General features: G+C 38.5%; 1 protein-coding gene across 1 annotated transcript in view; it reads right to left on the bottom strand.

Moving 5' to 3' along the window:
- Window positions 1-3,572: 3,572 nt before the first annotated feature.
- Window positions 3,573-21,263, bottom strand: part of zbtb8os (zinc finger and BTB domain containing 8 opposite strand) — a gene marked incomplete at its 5' end in the record, with an annotated part of 38,269 nt that continues 20,578 nt past the window's right edge. The window contains 4 exons of the mRNA XM_039739928.1: window positions 3,573-5,594; window positions 8,116-8,152; window positions 10,482-10,534; window positions 10,654-10,736. Of these exons, the coding sequence (XP_039595862.1) occupies window positions 5,508-5,594; window positions 8,116-8,152; window positions 10,482-10,534; window positions 10,654-10,736 (260 nt within the window). The remainder of the gene's footprint in view (window positions 5,595-8,115; window positions 8,153-10,481; window positions 10,535-10,653; window positions 10,737-21,263) is intronic.

Here is a 21,263-nt window from a genome sequence, read left to right as displayed (position 1 = left end):
AATAAACTGTATTGTATTGTATTCATGCCCTGTAATATGACACACCTAAGCCATCGCTGGTGCAGTCAGTTGGTTTTTGAAGTCACAGAATTTTTTAAATGGAGATCACCTGTCTGTTGTCATTGTAGTATAAATGCACCTTATTTGAAATGTCACACTTGTGATGACTCAGTAGTGCAGCACAACCTTCAAAATAAAGACAAAAGAACACTCCAAGCAACCCTGAGAAAAGGTTATTGAAAAGTACAAGTCAGGGAATGTGTATAAGAAAATATTCAGGTCACTGGAGTCTAGTTAAAACAGTCATTAGGAAGTGGAAAGAGTATGGCACAGCTGTAAGGCTACCTGGGGAAGGTCATCCACAAAAACTGAATAAACAGGCAAGAAGGAGACTAATGAGGAGACCTTCAAGAGACGTGTGATAAATCTGAGGAATGACAAACTACACTAGTTCAGATCAGAGGAAGGCATATTAAAAAAAAAGGAATCCAATCTCAATTGCCATTTGCCAGAAGGCACATGAGGGACTTTTAAGTTTTGAAGTAGGTCGGCTCCACACTCCCGAAACCATTTTTGGGAGCCCCTTCAACCCAGATTGTCGATAGTCATAACAAGTGTCTCAAGCAAAAAAAAAACAAAAAAAAAAACAGTCAAATAAAAACAGTAAAACAGTTCAGAGCTTCTTCCCTCAGTAAATAAATATCTTCCACTCTTTAACAATTCACTGTTATTGGTGAAGGTTCCAAACAATAAATAACTTAAAAAAAGCAGTGGTAATAAAGCTAAAAAAGATAAAAAAGAGCTCTATTAATTCCCGCTACCCCTCAGCTGTTCAGTGGGGAACTAACCCACACCTAGAACATCAATTACTCATTCTTCCATGGGACCCTGACCATTTGCCTCCACTTTCTTTTTGGCTTTACCCTCGTTCTTGCTCGACTCCCCTTTATATGCTTCCATGGGCGCAGCATGGCTCAAACGCAAACCACATGAAGCCAATGAAGCAATCAAGACTGACCACACCCTCCCAGTCAGGTGCCATCTCAATCACTGCACCAACTCCACACAAGCCCACAAACCATGGAAAACACCATGATGGCTCCATGTTCCTTGACTTTGCAAAAGGTCAGGGGCTGTGAAACGCTGGATCCTGGTTCCAGCGCCCTAAGCCGCATCGTTGGCTGTGGTACTCCAATACTGGTGGTGCAGTGAGCGAGATTGATCACATCCGCGTGGTCAATTACTGGAGGATATTACAAAACTGCAGGATCTTTTGAAGTGCCAAGTTTGTGAATTCTAACCACAGACTTGTTGTTGCAACTCTGTAGATCCAGCTTAGGTCCAGCACGTTACCACTTACTAGTAAAATGAGAATGGACCTAGCCAGACTCCAAGATCAGACTGTTTCTGACGAGTTTGCACAGTTTGTGTGAGGAGCTTGAAGACCTGGGTGAGACTGACGATCTTAATGTGGTGTGGGAGACCTTCCATGACAAGACCCTGAAGGCTGCTGAGGGTTGTGTTGGTGTTATACCAGTGTTCCCAGAAGGAGAACATCAAGAGGATATCATCGAGAGGAGTTGCAGCACACGACTAAAGGGACTAAAAAAGACAACTGCGATGGCTTGGAGTCCAGATGAGGTGCTTTTAAGAGTAATCTGTAAATAAGCGACACACCATCTATGGTCTAGTGACCCACATCCTGCTTACAGAGGAATCGAAGCATTACACATTCAAATCTGTTCCTTGGAGACTCACAGTCAGGGCAGCTGATGGAACGTTCCTTACGGATGACACTGCAGTTGTGACTCGCTGGGCTGACTACTTTGAGCAGCTGTTTAAAGCTGATCCTCTGGCTCGGATGGTGGATGTCTCTGGGTCCACGGTTCTTAAGGCTGACTCTCCAATTAGCTGTGAACCATCTAATCTCACTGAGAGTGCACAGGGGGTGAACCAGCTGAAGGTAGGGAAGGTTGCAGGGGTCTGTGGTATCCAGGGTGAACTTCTCTAGGTTGGTGGTAAGGCTGTCCTCCTGGCATTGCAGGTAATCTTTGCTTCCATTTGGGAGACTGGCATTATCCCAACTGATGGGAAAACGGGACTTGTCATCCCTATCTGGAAAGGGAAAGGTGATGGGCTACATTGCAGCCAATACAAGGGGATAACACTGCTCTCGTTGTCGGGTAAGGTCCTTGCTAGGGTCGTCCTCAATAGGATACATGGTCATTGGTTTGGTTTTTATACACAAGAAGTCTACCATCGACCATATCCTGGCACTGAGGATTCTCATGGAGTACAAACACAAATATTTTCGTAAAACGTTCAACTCAGTTTATCAAGGTGCCCTGGGGGACATCCTGAGACTTCACAGGATCCCCTCAAGGTTGCTGAATATCATGGCCAGCCTGTACACTGGTACTATGAATAGTATGCAGAGTGGAGGCAAAATCTCTGCGATCCGGGGTGTGTTCTTGCTCCTACTCTTACACAGTCAATGGAGGCTCTGAAGTGTCTGGGCTTGTGAGTGTGCTGGATTAAAACCAAGATCCAGGCCTTTAATGACCCCTTAGGCACAGCCATCAGCAGTGTTTCTGTATGTGCAGAGAGAGTGTTGACAGGATTATTTACCTCGGCAGTGAGATTCATGTCTCTGGTGACTCTTCCTATGAAGGCCGCAGGCATGGGGGATCATGAGATCACTGGAATGGGGTGTGTGGAGCTCCCTATATCTATGCAAAAAGACGAAGGTCCAAGTCTTTAGAGTCCTGGTGCTTCCTATACAGTATGGTTGGGAGGATGAACGTTATCCAGTGACCTGAGACAGAGACTGGACTCCTTTGGTACTGTGTCTCTTCGGAGAATCCTTGGATACCACTGGTTTGACTTTGTGTCGAATGAGCGGTTGGCTCATGGAGTCCCAAATGAGACACACTGCCAGCATTGTGAGGGAGCATCAGTTACAGCACTTGCATGCTCCCCAACCTGACTTCATCCAATGGTCTCTACAGGATGAAGAACAACTTTATTTGTTTTTTCTGTGCTGCTTAAAAAAAATTAAGAATAAGTAAAAATTGGTGTCTAAACATTAATGTTTAAAGGACTACAAATTAAAGATTTCACAGCATATATGATGTTAAAAAGAATCTTTACGTTATGCTAAGAATTACCTTTTATGAATTGTGCAAATATCTTTAATGGTTTAGGAAATATGAAATCTCAGAAAAGGTTCAGAATGCTAGAAATTGTGTCAGCTGACATTTCTAAGATGACAAAGGAAAGTGCATGGGAGAGAAATTTTTTCACCATTAGTTTTGGCTATCATAAGCCCAATAAATGAATGCACAAAGTTTCATATTTCTTGAAAAGCACATAAGCTCATCACTTGAGTGAACCTCAATGGAATAACCTTTGTGTTTTAAATTTGTAATTATATCACTTTGCTGAAATCTGTTTTCACTTTGACATTAACAAATCTTTTCCTGTTGATTAGTGTCAAAAAATCCAAATTAAATCCAGTGTGATTTATAATAATTTAATTTATATAGCTTTATAATAATAAAAGTGAAAACTTCCAGGGGGTAAATACTTTTAATAGAAAGTGTAACTTCAACAAGTTTAAAACTGTAACCCAACATGTTATTACCCTTTTTAATTTGTTCTGAACATTGTTAAGATGATGAGAAAGTATGCTTCATTGAAAACCACTAAATCCGTCTCAGGGATTGCTTCCCCTAGTATAGTGGCTACCATATAGTATTTATAATTGACACTCCTTTTGCCCACGAGTAGTACGTTGCAATTCTTTACATTAAACTGCACTTTCCAAGTGTCTGACCAGTTTTGAAGATTATCTGTCTTTTTTTGAATGATTTTATTGCTTTCATAGTATTTTCTAACCCTCCAACTTTAGTTATTACCTTAGAATTTCACAAGTTTACCAACTAAACCAGAATTGATGTCACCGATATAAATTAGAAAAAGCAGCAGAACAAGGTTAGATCCCTGAGTAACTCCACTGATGACCTTCTAAAATGTAGCGCATTAACCTCTAATTTGTATACTTTGTCTTCTGCTGGTTAACAAAGTTAATATTAAGGTTTTTCAATGCTTCTGGTGCATTAAAATCAAAGAGCAAAACAGATTAAAATAAAGTAGCTTCAAAGTGCAATTACACTAAAGAAAATAAGTTATCCAGGATAGCTACAGCTTTCACTAGGAATAATGTACATACTGCATAATTAGATTAAATAGATCTAAAATACTACCATAAAGAAATAAGTTAGATCATGTCTTCTGCGGAAAGGACAATAAATACAAGCACAAATTATTTAAATATAACTAAAAATAGGTAAGGTTAAAAATCTTGCCTTTCTTTGAAATAAAAAAGGCATATGGGGTTTTTGCCAAGGCTTTAGCATGACACTACTTCCACCAATATTTTATTATTTTGGGTGAATGTACAGTTAAAATTTTAGCAATGAAATAAATGCAAAGTAAGTGTATAGGCAATGCACAATAAACCACTGCAAAATAAGCTGCACACTAAATATAATGTAATCTACAGGAGTCCAAGTTAAGGAAAAAAAAATGTACTGCTAATACCAGAGTTAGTATGTCTCACCAAAGATAAACCTCAATCCATCGTGTATGTTCAAAAACGTAATTTAAGAGTTTATGATATTCACATACATAAAAATTAACAATGTTAAGAGGCTACTTTAATAATGACTCATATCTTGAGCGTTCATTTTTTAACCAGTTCATGAGACAAGAACTGTACAAGTACAATAGCTTTTTGATGTCAACATACAAATGGGAGATTGTAATTTTCTTATGTTTATTAAATGAATAAATTTATTCGTTAATCATTAGAGAAAAAAGAAACAGTCTTTGTCCATGGTTTGAAGGAAACAGTTGTTTGAAAGTAAAATATTTCTGAGAGTCACCCATTGATCTTCATCAGTGCAAAAAAGGCAGTTGTATCACAAAAGAGTTTTTCAATATATTTTTATATAATCATTATAGGACAAAAAAATAAGCAGTGTAATAAATAAACACAAAATTTTCAACTTTTTAAAAAAGCTTAATCTAAAATAATGTTTTTATGATTCAGTAAAGCTCAGAAGAGCTAAACACATTATTCTATTTAATATCAGGGAAGTAATGCATTATGAAGATAACCAGAGACAGATCTGGCCCTACAAAATCACAGTAACTATAATTCAGAATAGAAACTGGAACATCAGCAGAGCACCAGTTTAACAACCTTATGGCTTTGCTCCAGAAAGTGGAGGAGTACACATTCATTATTTTGAAGACAATGCGCTATAATTAATTAAAAATCCAACTTCCACTTTAAATGGAGTCTTTAAATTACGTATGAATTTCTCAACAAACTCAGACGCAAGGGTTAATTAACAAACCAACTTGAGAGAATGCTAAATGACTACAGTCCTTAATGAAGTATATTTTCCCCCTCATTTCTCACTCCAATATGACAATGCATTTTAAATGTCTAGTATAACAAAGATCTCTGGCTTGATGTCTTCATGAATCTGCATTGCTGAATATGTGATTGCTTTCACTTCAGTCCCCTGTGAACAAACCAAAATAGGTAACTACTACAAAGTCTCAACTGTACTGAAGAACAAAATTTGGATATAATTTAATTTTACTTAAAATAGTGGCAGATACACTTGGGCAGTAAAATAAATAATTAATACACCCTTTCAATTACATTCAATTCACATTGTTGTTCTTTATTCTGAGAATAAATTTGTTTTTGATGAATTATAGTATTTTCATATTTTTATAATATGATTTCAGCAGTTAACATATTTACTGATTAAGGTTATATTGTTAATGTAATGTTTGTAGAAACAACTCATTTGATATAGTTTTAAAATACACAAGAGTAAAATGCAACATTCCTATGTCAATTAAATGAATTAAACTGGTTCAATTATGTCTAAATCAATAAAATATAAAACCAGCTGCAACATCCAGAACATATCAAAAAATACACAGAAGGATATATGACAGACTACTCTTGCCTTTGCTAAATGGAAGTTGATTAAAATGCACCGATTGCTTTTTAATAATTGTTACTGTTCAAGGAGCTATATTTCATCCACTCAAGATTCTCTGTTTCAAAAATATGTGCTTGTACCTTTTAGTGTAGCTATTGGTAAATAATTCTGTTAAGTCTAATTATTAAAAGTTTTCTGGACATAATGCTAAACTCTGGAAGTAGACAAGACAAAAAGTCATTTGAAAATATACACAGATGTTTCTTTTTAATATTTTGTTTTACATTTGTGTTTTCTGTGTGTTAGGTTTACACTAGAATTCCCTATGAAAAAACTAGTAATCCCGGGCCACCTTAAATTCCTTCGCACCTCTCCTCATCCGCGTCTTTTGTTTTGCAAATGTGTTAATCAGCACAAGCAGCCTGCTATCCCAAACCGACCAATTTCCCAACCACCCCCACCCAAAAACGAAGCTGTAATCAATTTCATAATTCTCAGAGCTCATGTCTCTTTATAGGAGTGTGAGGTGCCTGGAGTTGTATAGGGTACATTATAAAGGGTTATTTGGAATGCATACATTTCATGTGTGTTCCACATCTTCAACATCTGTGTAAATGTAGGAGGAAATGCAAGGCAAAAAATGCTGAACATATACTTAAAACAGAATTTTTTCCATGTTATACTAATAATGATGCAAAGTGTATAATGTGTGAAGATTTTAGTCTAAACATCAAATAAACACGTGTGCTTTTATTCAATTTAAAAAAATCATTCAATTTATACGTTACTATCAATGAGTTAAAAACCCAAGCTAAAATGTCAATCCACAGGAAGTTGATATGCATTCTTGGATGGTGCAAAGGTAAGAACTGCTGCCTTATAGCCAAAAGGTTCCGGGTTTAAGTCCAGGCACGCCGCATTTTGAGCAGTGAGCTGCTGTTATTATTACTATAACATAATAAAACATACATTTGATTTGAGTCTACTGTATAAAGTGTACATTTTGGCTACTTGTATAAGTTAGCACTTTTTTTTTATTTTCCAGTTTTATTCTGTCAGTGACGTTGACATGGTACAATGAACTTGCCTCTTCCTCTTTGAGTTGATAGCATTTATCTCCATTCTTTTCACAAGATCAGCAAACTATTTGTTGTACCGGCAATCAAAGATACGATGTCCCATGACTGCTATCAGACTACCATGCGGCATTTGCATGGACCCCTTGCATGCCTTGTACAGCACATGTGCATTCGAACCCATGTTTGTGTGTCAGCTTTTATCCCGTCACATCAGAGAATTCCCTCTAATTTCAGCTAAGATAGCAAGAGTGTTCATGGTTCACCTTGCAGAGAAACTTCGTCATCACTTCTTACAAGAAAAGGCAATGGAAAAAGAAAAGAGGATGCAACATTGACAAGACCTTTGCTTCCCCCAGGAAAGAAACTTCAGTGTCAGGTGCTCGTTCAATGTAATAGGAACAACAGTATACAGAGGTGTGTACACTGCAACATGTACACATGTTGTAAATGTAGGAAGGATGGTTCTTGGGTGTGTGGAAAGTGTTAACATTTGAATTTGATGATCGTATATAGTGCGGAACTGACCTCTCTGTACTATTCTGTCCTCTAGATCTCCTGGAGTACAAAAGAAACACCACCATACACCAACATGTGGAGACTGGACAAGATCGGGTCATGCGAATGAATATAATGTTGCATTAGTGCAACAATGTTTTCCGAAATGTACTGTACAGGTCATAAAATGAATTATTTCAAATGTCATATATACCTTTGTCTCTCTTTTTTGTCAGTGCAGCTTTGACATCACGGACCAGAAGGTGCATATTAATTCAGCGTGAGCAGAAACACTCAAGAACAAAACTGAATAAAAAAAAAAATTCACATCCATAATCATTCTCAGTCACGCACACCACTCAAGCTCACGTCCACAGTTTTCCCAGTTCCAGTCTCATTCATGCACATGATCTGACACTGTTTTCAAATAAAGAGGTCGTATAAAAAAACAAGTTTGAGGTACTGTATGTGTTCCTGACAAATTCACAGAACTTCTGTCTGCTTATACTTACTTGTGGATGCTTGGCTAAGTTAAATTCCTCCCCCCATCTGCAAAACCAAAATAAGTGAATTTATAAAAAGAAGACAGAATAGCATACACAGCATTTCAAGCATAATGTGATAAAGATTCCTTAAATAAACTATAATGGCCAGATGGAAATTTGCATGCTATACAGAATTAAAAAGAAAAAAAACTATAAATTTTGCTGCACACATTATGCTAGTTAAGGTACCCTTATTCCTCTTACGGAAGTGCTACTTCTCGTTATACGGACATTAAAAGTATTGGCTTTCCTATTCATATATACATTTGTGTAAGCTAATATTCATGGTGTCCAGCCCTGTGACACAAGTTATTATTATTATTATCATTATTACTGTAAATCAGATCAAAAATTACATTTTTATAGCACAAATAAAAAAAAACAGAGAGATGAACAAATGAAAAAAAATCCCCTCTACTGGCCTCTGGAATTCTTGGACCCCCCCCCCCACATATATATATGTGTGTAAAATTTCATTATAATGAATATCTTCACAACGAAATTTTCATTATAACAAAGTATTTTTATGGTCCCGAATGCTTCCCCATATGACACGAGTCTATAGAAATCTTGTTACTACGAAGTACATTCAGCAGATATTTTCATAACAACGAAGTGCGCAAAAGACCTTGAAATGCCTGAATGAATTATCCACAGAGCAGTTTGTTCTGTGGCCGCAGCTCAGTTGTGCACAACAATCCCCAAACAGACAAATTGTAATTTTTTTTCTTTCTTCGAACTCTCCTTGTACTGTTTTTTTTTTTTTTTTTGCCTTTTTTGTTTCCTGTTTTCTGTGATACCTTTTACTTATTGCTCGTCAACATTTGAAAAACATCCATTGGAATTTAACTCACTGTCTTCCTCCTATAGAAACGGCAGACATGGAAAAACGATAACCGTTCATATTTGAAAAAAAAAAAACCTTTAATTTTTTGCAGCTCGCAATTGCTGCAAAAAGAAAATAGACGTTGCCAGTGAATTCAGAATTTCGCCATCGACTGTCAACTTTCTTGAAAGACAGAGCAAAAAAAGTAGAAAAATCTCGGGTTGCAAACGTATGTGAACTGCTGCATTTGAAGACGTTGAAAAAGCCGTTTTTATGTGGTTCAGTGGTGCTCGTTCAAGAAACATTCCTATTAATGCGGGACTCATTCAATAAAAAGAAGATGGGACCTCACCCAACTAGACAGCACGCCAAAGAGAGTCCCGAAGTCCAATCTCTGCATCTATGGAAGACTGTTTATCTGTTGCCAGGGCAGCAGCAGGCTCAAAGCTATGCTGTGTCTCTCCAGCAAAGCAAACAGAAAAGATCTCGATGGGTGGTGCAAGGTATGTTGTAAATGAAGATAACAGGATTACTTGATCACTGATCTGGCCATGACCCTGCCTGAATGCTGTGTCTTGTGTATGGCAGAGTGGAAGATCACTCTACAATAAATAAGTGTGCCATTCCTGTTTCAAGCTGAATAAAGCTGGTTTTGCTAAAGTACTGAGACTCAGCCTCGTGTTTTGGGGTGCAAGACAGAGACTTATAGCTCGACCTCAATCTTGTATGATTCACTTCTGTGTCACTTCACTGCGGTGCTATGAGCCTGTTTTTGCCCTGCCCCGGCAATGGGCAAACAATCTTCCACAGATGCTGCAATCATGCTTCGCTTTGCACTTCAGTATGTCGTTCCCGTTGGGTGGGTAGTGCGGGTTTGTGGTGGGATTGTCTCAGAAGAGTTCAGAAACCTCACAATATGAAGAAGGATGATTCGGCTACTGATTGATAACTGTGCTGCCCACAACATGCTTCAACATTTAGATAATATTCGCGTTGAATTCCTCCCACCCAATTGCACAGCAGTGCTTTAGCATATTTGGATTTGGGCATCATTCGCACCCTGAAAGTGTATTATAGCAAGGAAATGCTGAGAAAAATTCTTGTCAGCATAACTTGTAGGCAGGAGGAGATTAAAATTAAAATGATTGCAAACACTTGGGAGCAAGTTAATGAAAGCAGTATAGTAACAAATACAGAATCTCATTGCAACAAAATATTGTTTAGGTCCCTGGGAGTTTGTTGTAATGGAATTTTACCTGTATATAGTATGCACATGCTTAACATATTATTAAATCAGGTCAAAGAATATGTTTTTTTGAAGAAGTTACTTGAATGACACCAAAATCCCCCACTAACAGGAAATAAATGAGCATCACTACAATAAATCCTACATAAGACAAGAAATCAAAAAATAAAAAATGAAACACAAAGAAAAGGGTTAAAGTGAACTTAATGTGTGAGTGGTAAAACTCTCTGGCAATCTGGGTATTAAAAAGTGGCCTCTCACCCTATAGAACGGATCTTGAAATTTATTCTATCCAGCTGTAGAACCTTTATTTCCTGAAAGAAATAGTAAAAAAGAGAGAAAACAGCTTTCATTACCAAAGAATACAATTAGACACATAAGGACCATCATCATTACATCATTGCCAATGTATAAACATAGAAATATACCTTACCCGAGGAATGAAAAACTGATCCGCACAAAATTTAAAGAGCCAGTCATCCAAGAAATGAAAAAGCAGTGAAAGCATATCTTCACCTGATCAAAAAAAAGATAGTTCAAATGGAGGATTAAAAATTAGTTAATTATAGATAAATGATAAATTCAAAGTCTGTAACTGTCTTTATAACTCATCAGTGCAGTACAGTACCACTATATACACTGTGTGCACAATTATTAGGCAAGTAAGTATTTTGACCATATCATCATTTTTATATGTGTATTCCGACTCTAAGCTGTGCAAACTTGAATAGTTATTGGATTTAAGCATATCAGGTGATATGTATTTGTGTAATGAAGGAGGGTGTGGCCTAAGGAGATCAACACCCTATATCAAGGTGGGCATAATTATTAGGCAGCTTGTTTTCCTCAGGCAAAATGGCCCAAAAAAGAGATTTAACCGACGCTAAAAAGTCTTTCAGGGGGATATGCAGCACTCTTGAAATTGCTCAGATATTGGGGTGTGATCACAGAGGCATCAAACGTTTTGTTGCAAATAGTCAACAGGGCCACAAGAAACGTGTGGGGGAAGAAAAAGATGCAAAGTAACTGCCAAAGATTTGAGAAGAATCAAACGTGAAGTTACCAGGAACCCATTATCCTCCAGTGCTCTCCTATTCCAGAACTGCAACCTATATGGAGTGCCCAGAAGTACAAGGTATTCAGTGCTTAGAGACATGGCCAAGGTAAGGAAGGCTGAAACCCAACCACTACTGAACAAGACACATACGTTGAAACATCAAGCCTGGGCCAAGAAATACCTGAAGACAGATTTTTCAAAGGTTTTATGGACTGATGAAATGAGAGTGACTCTTGACGGAGCAGATGGATGGGCCTATGGCTGGATCAGTAACAAGCACAGAGCTCCACTTCGACTCAGACACCAGTAAGATAAAGGTGGGGTACTGGTATGGTCTGGTATTATTAAAGATGAGCTAGTTGGACCTTTTCAAGTTTAAGATGGACTCAAAATCAACTCCCAAACCTACTGCCAGTTTTTAGAAGACAAAGACACTTTATTAAAGCAGTGGTAAAAGAAAAAGTCTGCATCTTTCTAGAAACCCATGATTTTTATGCAGGAGAATGCTCCATCACATGCATCGAAGTACTCCACTGTGTGGCTAGCAAGTAAAGGCTTTAAAGATAAAAGAAAAATGACATGGGCCCCATCCTCACTTGACCTAAAGCCCTTCTTAAACAGCAGATTTACGGTGAAGGAAAAGAGAACACCTCTCTGAACAGTGTCTGGGTGAGGCTGTGGTTGTTGCTGCACAAAATGTTGTCAACAGATCAAGAAACTGACAAGACTCCATGAATGGAAGGCTTATGACTGTTATTGAAAAGAAGGATGGCTAAATTGGTCACTGATTTTTTTAATTTTTTTTTTTTGAAATGTCAGAAATGTTTCTTTGTAAATTTTGAGTTGTTTATTATTCTCACTTTAACAAATGAAAACAAACAAGTGAGATGAGAAAATTTTTGTTTTTCCTTTAGTTGCATAATAATTCTGCACACTTAATGTATTCCCCTGAGATTGTTCACACTCACATTTCCTTTGTAAAACATTCAAGTTACAGGTTTATTACTATTTTGGATTGACTGATAGCACTGTATTTGTTCCATATTAAAATGAATCCTCAAAAATACATCTTGGTTAATAACTGTGCAGTGTATATACAAATATAGTGCTGTTAAAAAGCATTTGCCCCTTCCTGATTTCCTTCATTGTTTCTGATCTCCAAACAAATTTAGCATAATTAAAAAAGACAACCTGAGTAAATACAATATATTTTTAAATGGTCATTTAATTTATTGAAGGAAAAATGTTACTAACACATATATCACTTATGTAAAAAGATAACTCCCTCAATAAACTTAATATTTAGTTGGGCCACCTTTAGCTGCAACAGCTGCAATCAAACACTTTCAGTAACAGGAGATCAGTCTTTTCCATCACTAAAGAGGAATTCTGGCACATGTTTCTCTACAAAACTGTTTTAGTTTAGCCACATTGGTGGGTTTTCATCTATGAACTGACCATTTAAGGTTCTACCACAACATCTCAAAAGGGTTCAAAACCTTATCCCCCCTGCCATTCAGACGTTGTCCTGTTGAATAACCTAATTACACTTTAGCTTCTGATCATGGACTGATGATCAGACATTCTCCTTCAGTACTTTCTGGTAGAGAAACAAATTCATGCCTCCCTCAATTATGACAAATCACCCAGGCCCTTAAGCAGCAAAGCATCCCCACACCATCACCATGATTAACTGTGGGCATGACATTCTTATTGTGGAAAGCTATGTTAGATTTACATCAGATTAACTGGACCCCCGTCTTCCGAAAAGTTCTACTTACGACTCATCAGTCCACAGAACATTATCCCAGCAGTTTTAGGGTAGCCAAGGTGCTTTACGTAAATATTAGATAAGCCTCTATGTTCCTCTTGTTTAGTAGTATTCATTTGCATGCAGCTCTCCCATGGATACCCAGTATCTTTCTAAATGTGGAATCATGAAAGCTGGTATTAACTGAGCTGTGAGAGTCCCACAATTCCTTTGTTGTTAGTCTGGGTTTGTCTAGGACTTTCTAGATGAGTTTTCTATGTGCTCTTGGAGTAATTTTGCACGTCTGGCTACTCCAAGGGAAATTTACCACTTTTCTAAGCATTCTCCATTTGGAGAGCTCTAATGATGATTTGCTGAAGTACTAGTGTTTTAAAGATTGCATTGTAACTCTTTCTCAACTGATATATTTCAATAACTTTCTTTCTCAGATCTTATAGAATTTCTTTACAATCATTGAATGGTGTGCAGCTTGATTACATGTTTTACCCAACTTCACACTGCTGGAAAGGTTCTATTTAAATGATATTTAGATTCAATATGGCTGGCAGCAATCAAGTTTGGGTGTGTATAGTTTAATTTAACCCACTATCATTTAAATTTGGTTCATTGGTTGATTGGGTGATTAAGGGGGCAATTCCTTTTTCACATGGATGAAATAGGTATTGGTGAAGTTCTTTTCTTTCAATAAATGAAATGATCATTTAAAAACTGCATTGCATTTATTCAGGTTGTTTTTCACTTTATAGTAAATTTGCTTGGATATCAAAAACAATTAAGTGTTATTCACTCTTTTTCTTCTTTCCAGGTTCCCACTTCCTCAGAAATCTCAAATCTCATCTGTAAATCTAAGTCATCTACTTGTCAGCTGGACCCCCTCCCTACAGTTCTGGTTAATGCCTGCCTCCCCTCTTTGGTCCCTCTCATTTCTGCCATAATTTACTCTTCTCTCACTACTGGTATTGTTCCTACACCTTTTAAAACTGCTGAAATAACCCTAATATTGAAAACACCTTGGGCCTCATGCATAAACGGTGCGTACGCACAGAAATGATGCGTAAGAACGTTTCCACGTCCAAATCGCGATGTATAAAACCTAAACATGGCGTAAAGCCACGCACATCTCCACGGTACCTCATACCCTGTCGTATGCAAGTTCTCCATTTGGTTTTGCAGATTGGCGGCACCCAGTGTCAAAGCAGTGCTACTGTTCCTGTGTGGCTATCCTTTCTTTTCCTGACGCTGCTTTATAAATACACTGAAATTAATCGCATATTGTTTATTAGTTTAATGCATCTGATTGTAATTAACCAGTAACAATATAATGGTCCACGGAATGGTCAAACTATTCTAAATACCATAGCTGCTTTAACGTTGTTACTCTCACTGCACCTTCTTCTTTCAGCTGCTCCCGTTACGGTTTGCCACATCGGATCATCTTTTTCCATATTACTCTCACTGCACCACTCGGAGCAGCTGATTGGAAAGAGAATTATCTGTATACAGCATCAACCACACGCTGCCTTAGCCATGCTTCCTATTTGAACTGCCTCTAATATGACAAACGCTTCAAACCTTTCCTGTACGGATCACGCGGTTCAGAAACAGTTTCATACCAAGAACTCTAAACACACTCAATCAGTCCATCAACTGCTCCTTGTACAACTGTCTGTACGTATTAGTTCCGTTACCTTACTGTAAAGTTGCAGTAGTTATAATATTGCACAACTTGAGCCACTTTATAAAGAGTGTATTTACATATGATGACAATATCATTTTTAAGATGAAATGCAGCAAAATATGTTTCTTATACAGATAAAACTAACTTAATTTAAATAATCTATATTGTTAATAATTAAAGGACACTGTGTCACTGTGCTAGCAAGGATTTGCCGCTCTGCTCGCACTGTATGCTTCACTGGGACTGGAGTGAAGGATAGACTAATTAAACACGTACTATGAAGATATTTCAATGTTCCTTAAAAGTTTTGAAGAATCGGCGTAATAAGCTTACAGATGGCTTAACGTTCATTACAGAGCTGATTGTGTGGCGATTGGTTACTTGGAGAAAAAAAAGGAAGGATATGAATTGGAGGTCAATACATTTGAAAGAGACAGTACTGCAGGGGCGGCCTTAGGCATGTGCAAACTGTGCACCTGCAAATGAAATTAAAAATGAATTTAATCCATTTTGGAATACGGCTGTAACATAACAAAATGTGGAAAAGTGATGCACTGTGAATACTTTCCGGATGCACTGTGTGTTACCTAAAGGATTATTAGGAACACCATACTAATACGGTGTTTGACCCCCTTTCTCCTTCAGAACTGCCTTAATTCTACGTGGCATTGATTCAACAAGGTGCTGAAAGATAGAATAGCATCTTGCAGTTGATGGAGATTTGTGGGATGCACATCCAGGGCACGAAGCTCCCGTTCCACCACATCCCAAAGATGCTCTATTGGGTTGAGATCTGGTGACTGTGGGGGCCATTTTAGTACAGTGAACTCATTGTCATGTTCAAGAAACCAATTTGAAATGATTCGAGCTTTGTGACATGGTGCATTATTCTGCTGGAAGTAGCCATCAGAGGATAGGTACATGGTGGTCATGAAGGGATGGACATGGTCAGAAACAATGCTCAGGTAGCCCATGGCATTTAAATGATGCCCATTTGGCACTAAGGGGCTTAAAGTGTGACAAGTAAACATCCCCCACACAATTACACCACCACCAGCCTGCAGAGTGGTAACAAGGCATGATGGATCCATGTTCTCATTCTGTTTACGCCAAATTCTGACTCTACCATTTGAATGTCTCAACAGAAATCGAGACTCATCAAACCAGGCAACATTTTTCCAGTCTTCAACTGTCCAATTTTGGTGAGCTTGTGCAAATTGTAGCCTCTTTTTCCTATTTGCAGTGGAGATGAGTGGTACCTGGTGGGGTCTTCTGCTGTTGTAGCCCATCCGCCTCAAGGTTGTGCGTGTTGTGGCTTCACAAATGCTTTGCTGCATACCTCAGTTGTAACGAGTGGTTATTTCAGTCAAAGTTGCTCTTCAATCAGCTTGAATCAGTCGGCCCATTCTCCTCTGACCTCTAGCATCAACAAGGCATTTTCGCCCACAGGACTGCCGCATACTGGATGTTTTCCCCTTTTCACACCATTCTTTGTAAACCATAGAAATGGTTGTGCGTGAAAATCCCAGTAACTGAGCAGATTGTGAAACACTCAGACCGGCCCGTCTGGCACCAACAACCATGCCACACTCAAAATTGCTTAAATCACCTTTCTTTCCCATTCTGACATTCAGTTTGGAGTTCAGGAGATTGTCTTAACCAGGACCACACCCCTAAATGCATTGAAGCAACTGCCATGTGATTGGTTGATTAGATAATTGCATTAATGAGAAATTGAACAGGTGTTCCTAATAATCCTTTAGGCGAGTATATATTTATTTATTTTGGTGGCCTCCCGTAAGCATGATCATTCAGTTTTTGAGGACAGCCTGCTCTAGATAGCTGTGCAATACTCTATCTACTTCCAAGTGACTGATTTAACTGTACTCCAGTAGATATTCAATGACTTGAATATGTTCTTGTACACATCCCATGACCTTTACAAAGAGTTATGGAGTGTTCTTTGGTTCTTTCAATGTGTAGATTAGACCACAATACTAACTCATCACAAGATGTACTTTACAGGTACATGTGCATTTATACTACAGTTAACTAAACCCCCTTGACAACAGACAGACAATCTCCATTTAACTAATTATGTGACTTTTTAAACCAGGCTGCATCAGTGATGATTTACATATGTCATACTAAAGAGGATGAATACTTATACGTTGAATTAGTGTTTTATATTTCTAATTAATCTGACCAATTTTCAGAGATCTGTTTTCACTTTGACAATAAATACATACAGTGGAACCTTGGGTCATGACCGCAATTCGTTCCAAAATTCTGGTCGCAACCCAATTTGGTTGTGACCCAAAGTAATTTACCCCATAGGATTGTATGTAAATACGATTAATCTGTTCCGGACCGTACAAGCTGTATGTAAATATATACATTTTTTTAAAGATTTTTAAGCACAAAAATAGTTAATCTATACTAATAAATGGCAAACCCCTCACTGACTCAATCACTGAGTCATCACTAATTCTCCAACTTCCTGTGTAGGTAGAAGGCTGAAATTTGGCAGGCTCATTCCTTACAGCTTACTTAAAAAAGTTGTGAAGGTTTCATTTCGAAATTCTACGCGTAATGGTCATAACTGGAACCTATTTTTTCGTCCATATACTATAATAGACTTCTGCTCAATGTAATTTAGTGCCTGCCCATATAAGGCCCTCCGTCAACGGCAATCCAATAGAAAAACTGCTGCTAAATATTTACGGGTGAAGGACTGTGCTTATGCAGAGTAAGATGAGATGGTCAGGGTGGTGTTTGGCACAAACAAATTGCGAGAGAAACTTTAAAGTGCTGGGTCTTAGCTAACATTAAATACAGCCGTGGACATCGCACGAGATGGCACCAGCACAGCTGGGAACCTTCAATGCATGTACACCGAGCGGCTCAAATGAAATGACGCAGTGCACAGACAAAAAGCAACAGTTCCAAAGAGTGCTGAACAAAAACCGAATTACACAATTGAGAAGGCAGCAAAAAATTTGAAGCATCTGATACATACAAGCATATTCATAAGTGCAGCTACTGCGGAAACAAAGCACACGGTGGAAAAAGTCAATGTTCTGCTAAAGGAAGACAGTGTAAAAAAAAACCTGTGCATGCAGTGTGTCACGTCTCAGATAAAGAGGAAGACGAGCTGTTTATTGATGCAGTAAGAAACGAATCGATGAATGAAACCTGTTATCTTTACAACGATTGACAAATACGGAATGTAACTTGAACACAACACATCCTACAAATACGAACCTGATTGAAAGAAATAATGATAATCAAATCCTTGATGACAGCAACACTCATAACACTCACAAAACAATTACTGTATATTGACAATCATGTTACGTTATTTTTAAAATGTTCCCTTTTCTTTTTCATAACTTCTTTAACACACTACTTCTCCACTGCAAACCACCGGTATATATATATATATATATATACTCCGATCTACATACTCTCAAATAGACAAACCACACGCCGTGGCGCAATGGTAGGGGCTTCACCTCTAGCGCCGACGTCCGATTCCCGAGAGGGGGTGCATCGAGTATGTACGCACGCTTCACGATTCATTTTACCCTTGCATCCCCTTGGTTTGAGACGTATGAAAAAATATGTGGTTAATGCAGAAAGACAGATAACCGCAGAAAGACAGATCACCAATTGAAGCTTTATGAATAATGGATACAAAGCGCGTTCCTAAGACTGATCAGAGGCAAATTTCATTTCAAAAGACTACCCGACGGAAGCCTTGATAAAAGTGTGGTTTTGTGCAAACTGTCCAAATACGAACCTGATTGAAAGAAATTATAATCAAATCCTTGATGACAGAAACACTCATAATGGTCACAAAACTATTACATTCACAATCATGTTACGTTACTTTTAAAATGTTTCCTTTTCTTAGCACAAGCACAGCTGAGAAGCTTCGATGCATGTACTCCATAACGCGTTAAAAAAAATGCTTTTAATCACACTTTCAATTCCAAGCAAAGGGGAACTTTTGTCAATGCATGATTTCCTGGTACATCGATTACATTGATGCACACATCAGAGCTACAAAAATGTTAGTCGGAATAAAGCGCGTTCCTACGACTGATCGGAGGAAAATTTCATTTCAAAAGACTACCCGATGGAAGCCTTGATAAAAGCATGGTTTTGTGCACACTGAAAAGCAAGCAAAATTAGATGCATTACAGAAAGCGGACTTTGTGGCTCTTACTGGGAATCACTGGACTTCCGTGACCGTTAGTAATTCTAATTACATCTAATTACAAAATGTTCAATGATCACACTGTTTTAGCCTAATGTACAAAATAATTTTGGCTAAGGTTACTCAGAGCTTAAAGGTGAAGCTGGTCAAATGACCTTTTATGTTTCTGCCTTATTTTTTTTAAAAAGAAAAACTGCACTTTATGTTGAAAGTTTTGTTATTATTAAAGACAATACCATTCTGGAAATGTACTTAAAGTACTTAAAATACCTCTTTATTTTTAAGTCTGCCCAATTTTAGCCAAGGATGATATTTTTATTTCTGTTTTGAATTGAAATGCAGTTTAAAAGCATTTTTTTTTTCAGAATTTAAAAGAGCTTGAGTTTACAATATTCATGTCCATGTCTATTATTTGATTCTGTCTGGCATGAAATCAATTAAACCTGTCTGATAATTTTCTGGTTGGTTAAGCAGCTGAGGTCATTGTTAATCACTTTCAGCTGTATTGGTGTTCATGGACTTAACGACTGGTGCACTAAAGTGGCAACAATTAGAAACCCCTCAAAACAGGACTGGTTTTACAGGTGGAGGTCATTTCAAGTTTCTCCCTCTTGATCTTTTTTGGCTGGTTTTCCATTCGTGCTTGTTTTGGCTTGAGTAATCATCTCTACTGGCAGTATGAGGCGATTCCTTAACCCTACAGAAGTTGCACAGGTTGTCCAACTTCTCCAGGATGGCACATCCACACGTGCTGCAGCAAGAAGGTTTAATGTGTCTCCCAGCACAATCTCCAGAACATGGAGGAGATTTCAGGAGACTGGCTGTTATTCTCGGAGAGCTGGACAGGGCCGTAGAAGGTCCTCAACCCATCAGCAGGACCGATACCTGCTCCTTTGTGCAAGGCGGAACAGGCTGAGCACTGCTCGTGCTCTACAGAATGACCTCCAGAGGGCCACTGGTGTGAATGTCTCTACCCAAACAATCAGGAACAGACTTCATGAAGATGGCCTGAGGGCTCGACGTCCTGTAGTGGGCCCTCTGCTCACTGCCCAGCACCGTGGAGCTCGACTGGCATTTTCTCAAGAACACCAGAATTGGCAAGCCTGCCACTGGTGCCCTGTACTTTTTACAGACGAGAGCAGGTTCACCCTGAGCAGCTGTGATAGACGTGAAAGAGTCTGGAGAAGACAAGGAGAATGATATGCTGCCTGCAACTTCGTTCAACATGACAGGTTTGGTGGTGGGTCAGTGATGGTCTGGGGAGGCATATCCATGGAGGAGAACGATATGCTGCCTGCAACGTCGTTCAACATGACAGGTTTGGTGGTGGGTCAGTGATGGTCTGGGAGGCATATCCATGGAGGGACGCAGACATCTACTGCATAGGAAATGGTGCTCTGACTGCCATAAGGTATCGAGATGAAATCCTTGAACCCATTGTCAGACCCTACGCTGGTGCAGTAGGTCCTGGTTTCCTCCTAATGCACGACAATGCCCGGCCTCATGTGGCAAGAGTATGCAGGCAGTACCTGGGGGATGAAGGAATTGAAACAATTGAATGGCCTTCACGATCCCCTGACTTAAACCCAATAGAACATCTGTGGGACATTATGCTTCAGTCCATTAGGCGCCGCCAGGTTGCTCCTCAAACTGTACAACAGCTCAGGGATGCCCTCATACAGATCTGGGAGGAAATGCCACAAGATACCATCCGTCGTCTCATTAGGAGCATGCCCCGACGTTGTCAAGCATGCATACAAGCTCGTGGGGCCACACAAGATACTAAAAGCATTTTGAGTAGCAGAAATTAAGTTTTTGAAAAAATGGACTAGCCTGCCACATCTTCATTTCACTCTGATTTTAGGGTGTCTACACAATTGAGCCCTTTGTAGGCAGAAAACTTTTATTTACATTAAAAGACTTGGCATCCTTTTGTTCCTAAGACATTGCCCTGTCGTTATTTGTATAGATATCCAACTTCATATTGAGATCTGATGTATCTAATGTGTTCCTTTAATTTTTGTGAGCAGTGTATATATATATATATATATATATATATATATGCCAGCAACACTCATGACAATGACAACACAATTACATTGTCAATCATGTTACGTTATTATTAAAATGTTTCCTTTTCTTTTTCATTACTTCTTTAACATACTACATCTCCGCTGCGAAGCGGGTATTTTGCTAGTCTATACTAATAAAAGGCAAAGCCCTCACTGACTCACTCACTCATCACTAATTCTCCAACTTCCCGTGTAGGTAGAAGGCTGACACCACCTTCATGAAATTTTGTAGGCAGCTTACCT

This window comes from Polypterus senegalus, chromosome 17, assembly GCF_016835505.1.
Source record: "Polypterus senegalus isolate Bchr_013 chromosome 17, ASM1683550v1, whole genome shotgun sequence".
Classification (NCBI taxonomy): Eukaryota; Metazoa; Chordata; class Cladistia; order Polypteriformes; family Polypteridae; genus Polypterus; species Polypterus senegalus.
The sequence above is the reverse complement of the archived record's forward strand: the minus strand, read 5'-3'. Positions and strand labels throughout refer to the sequence as shown.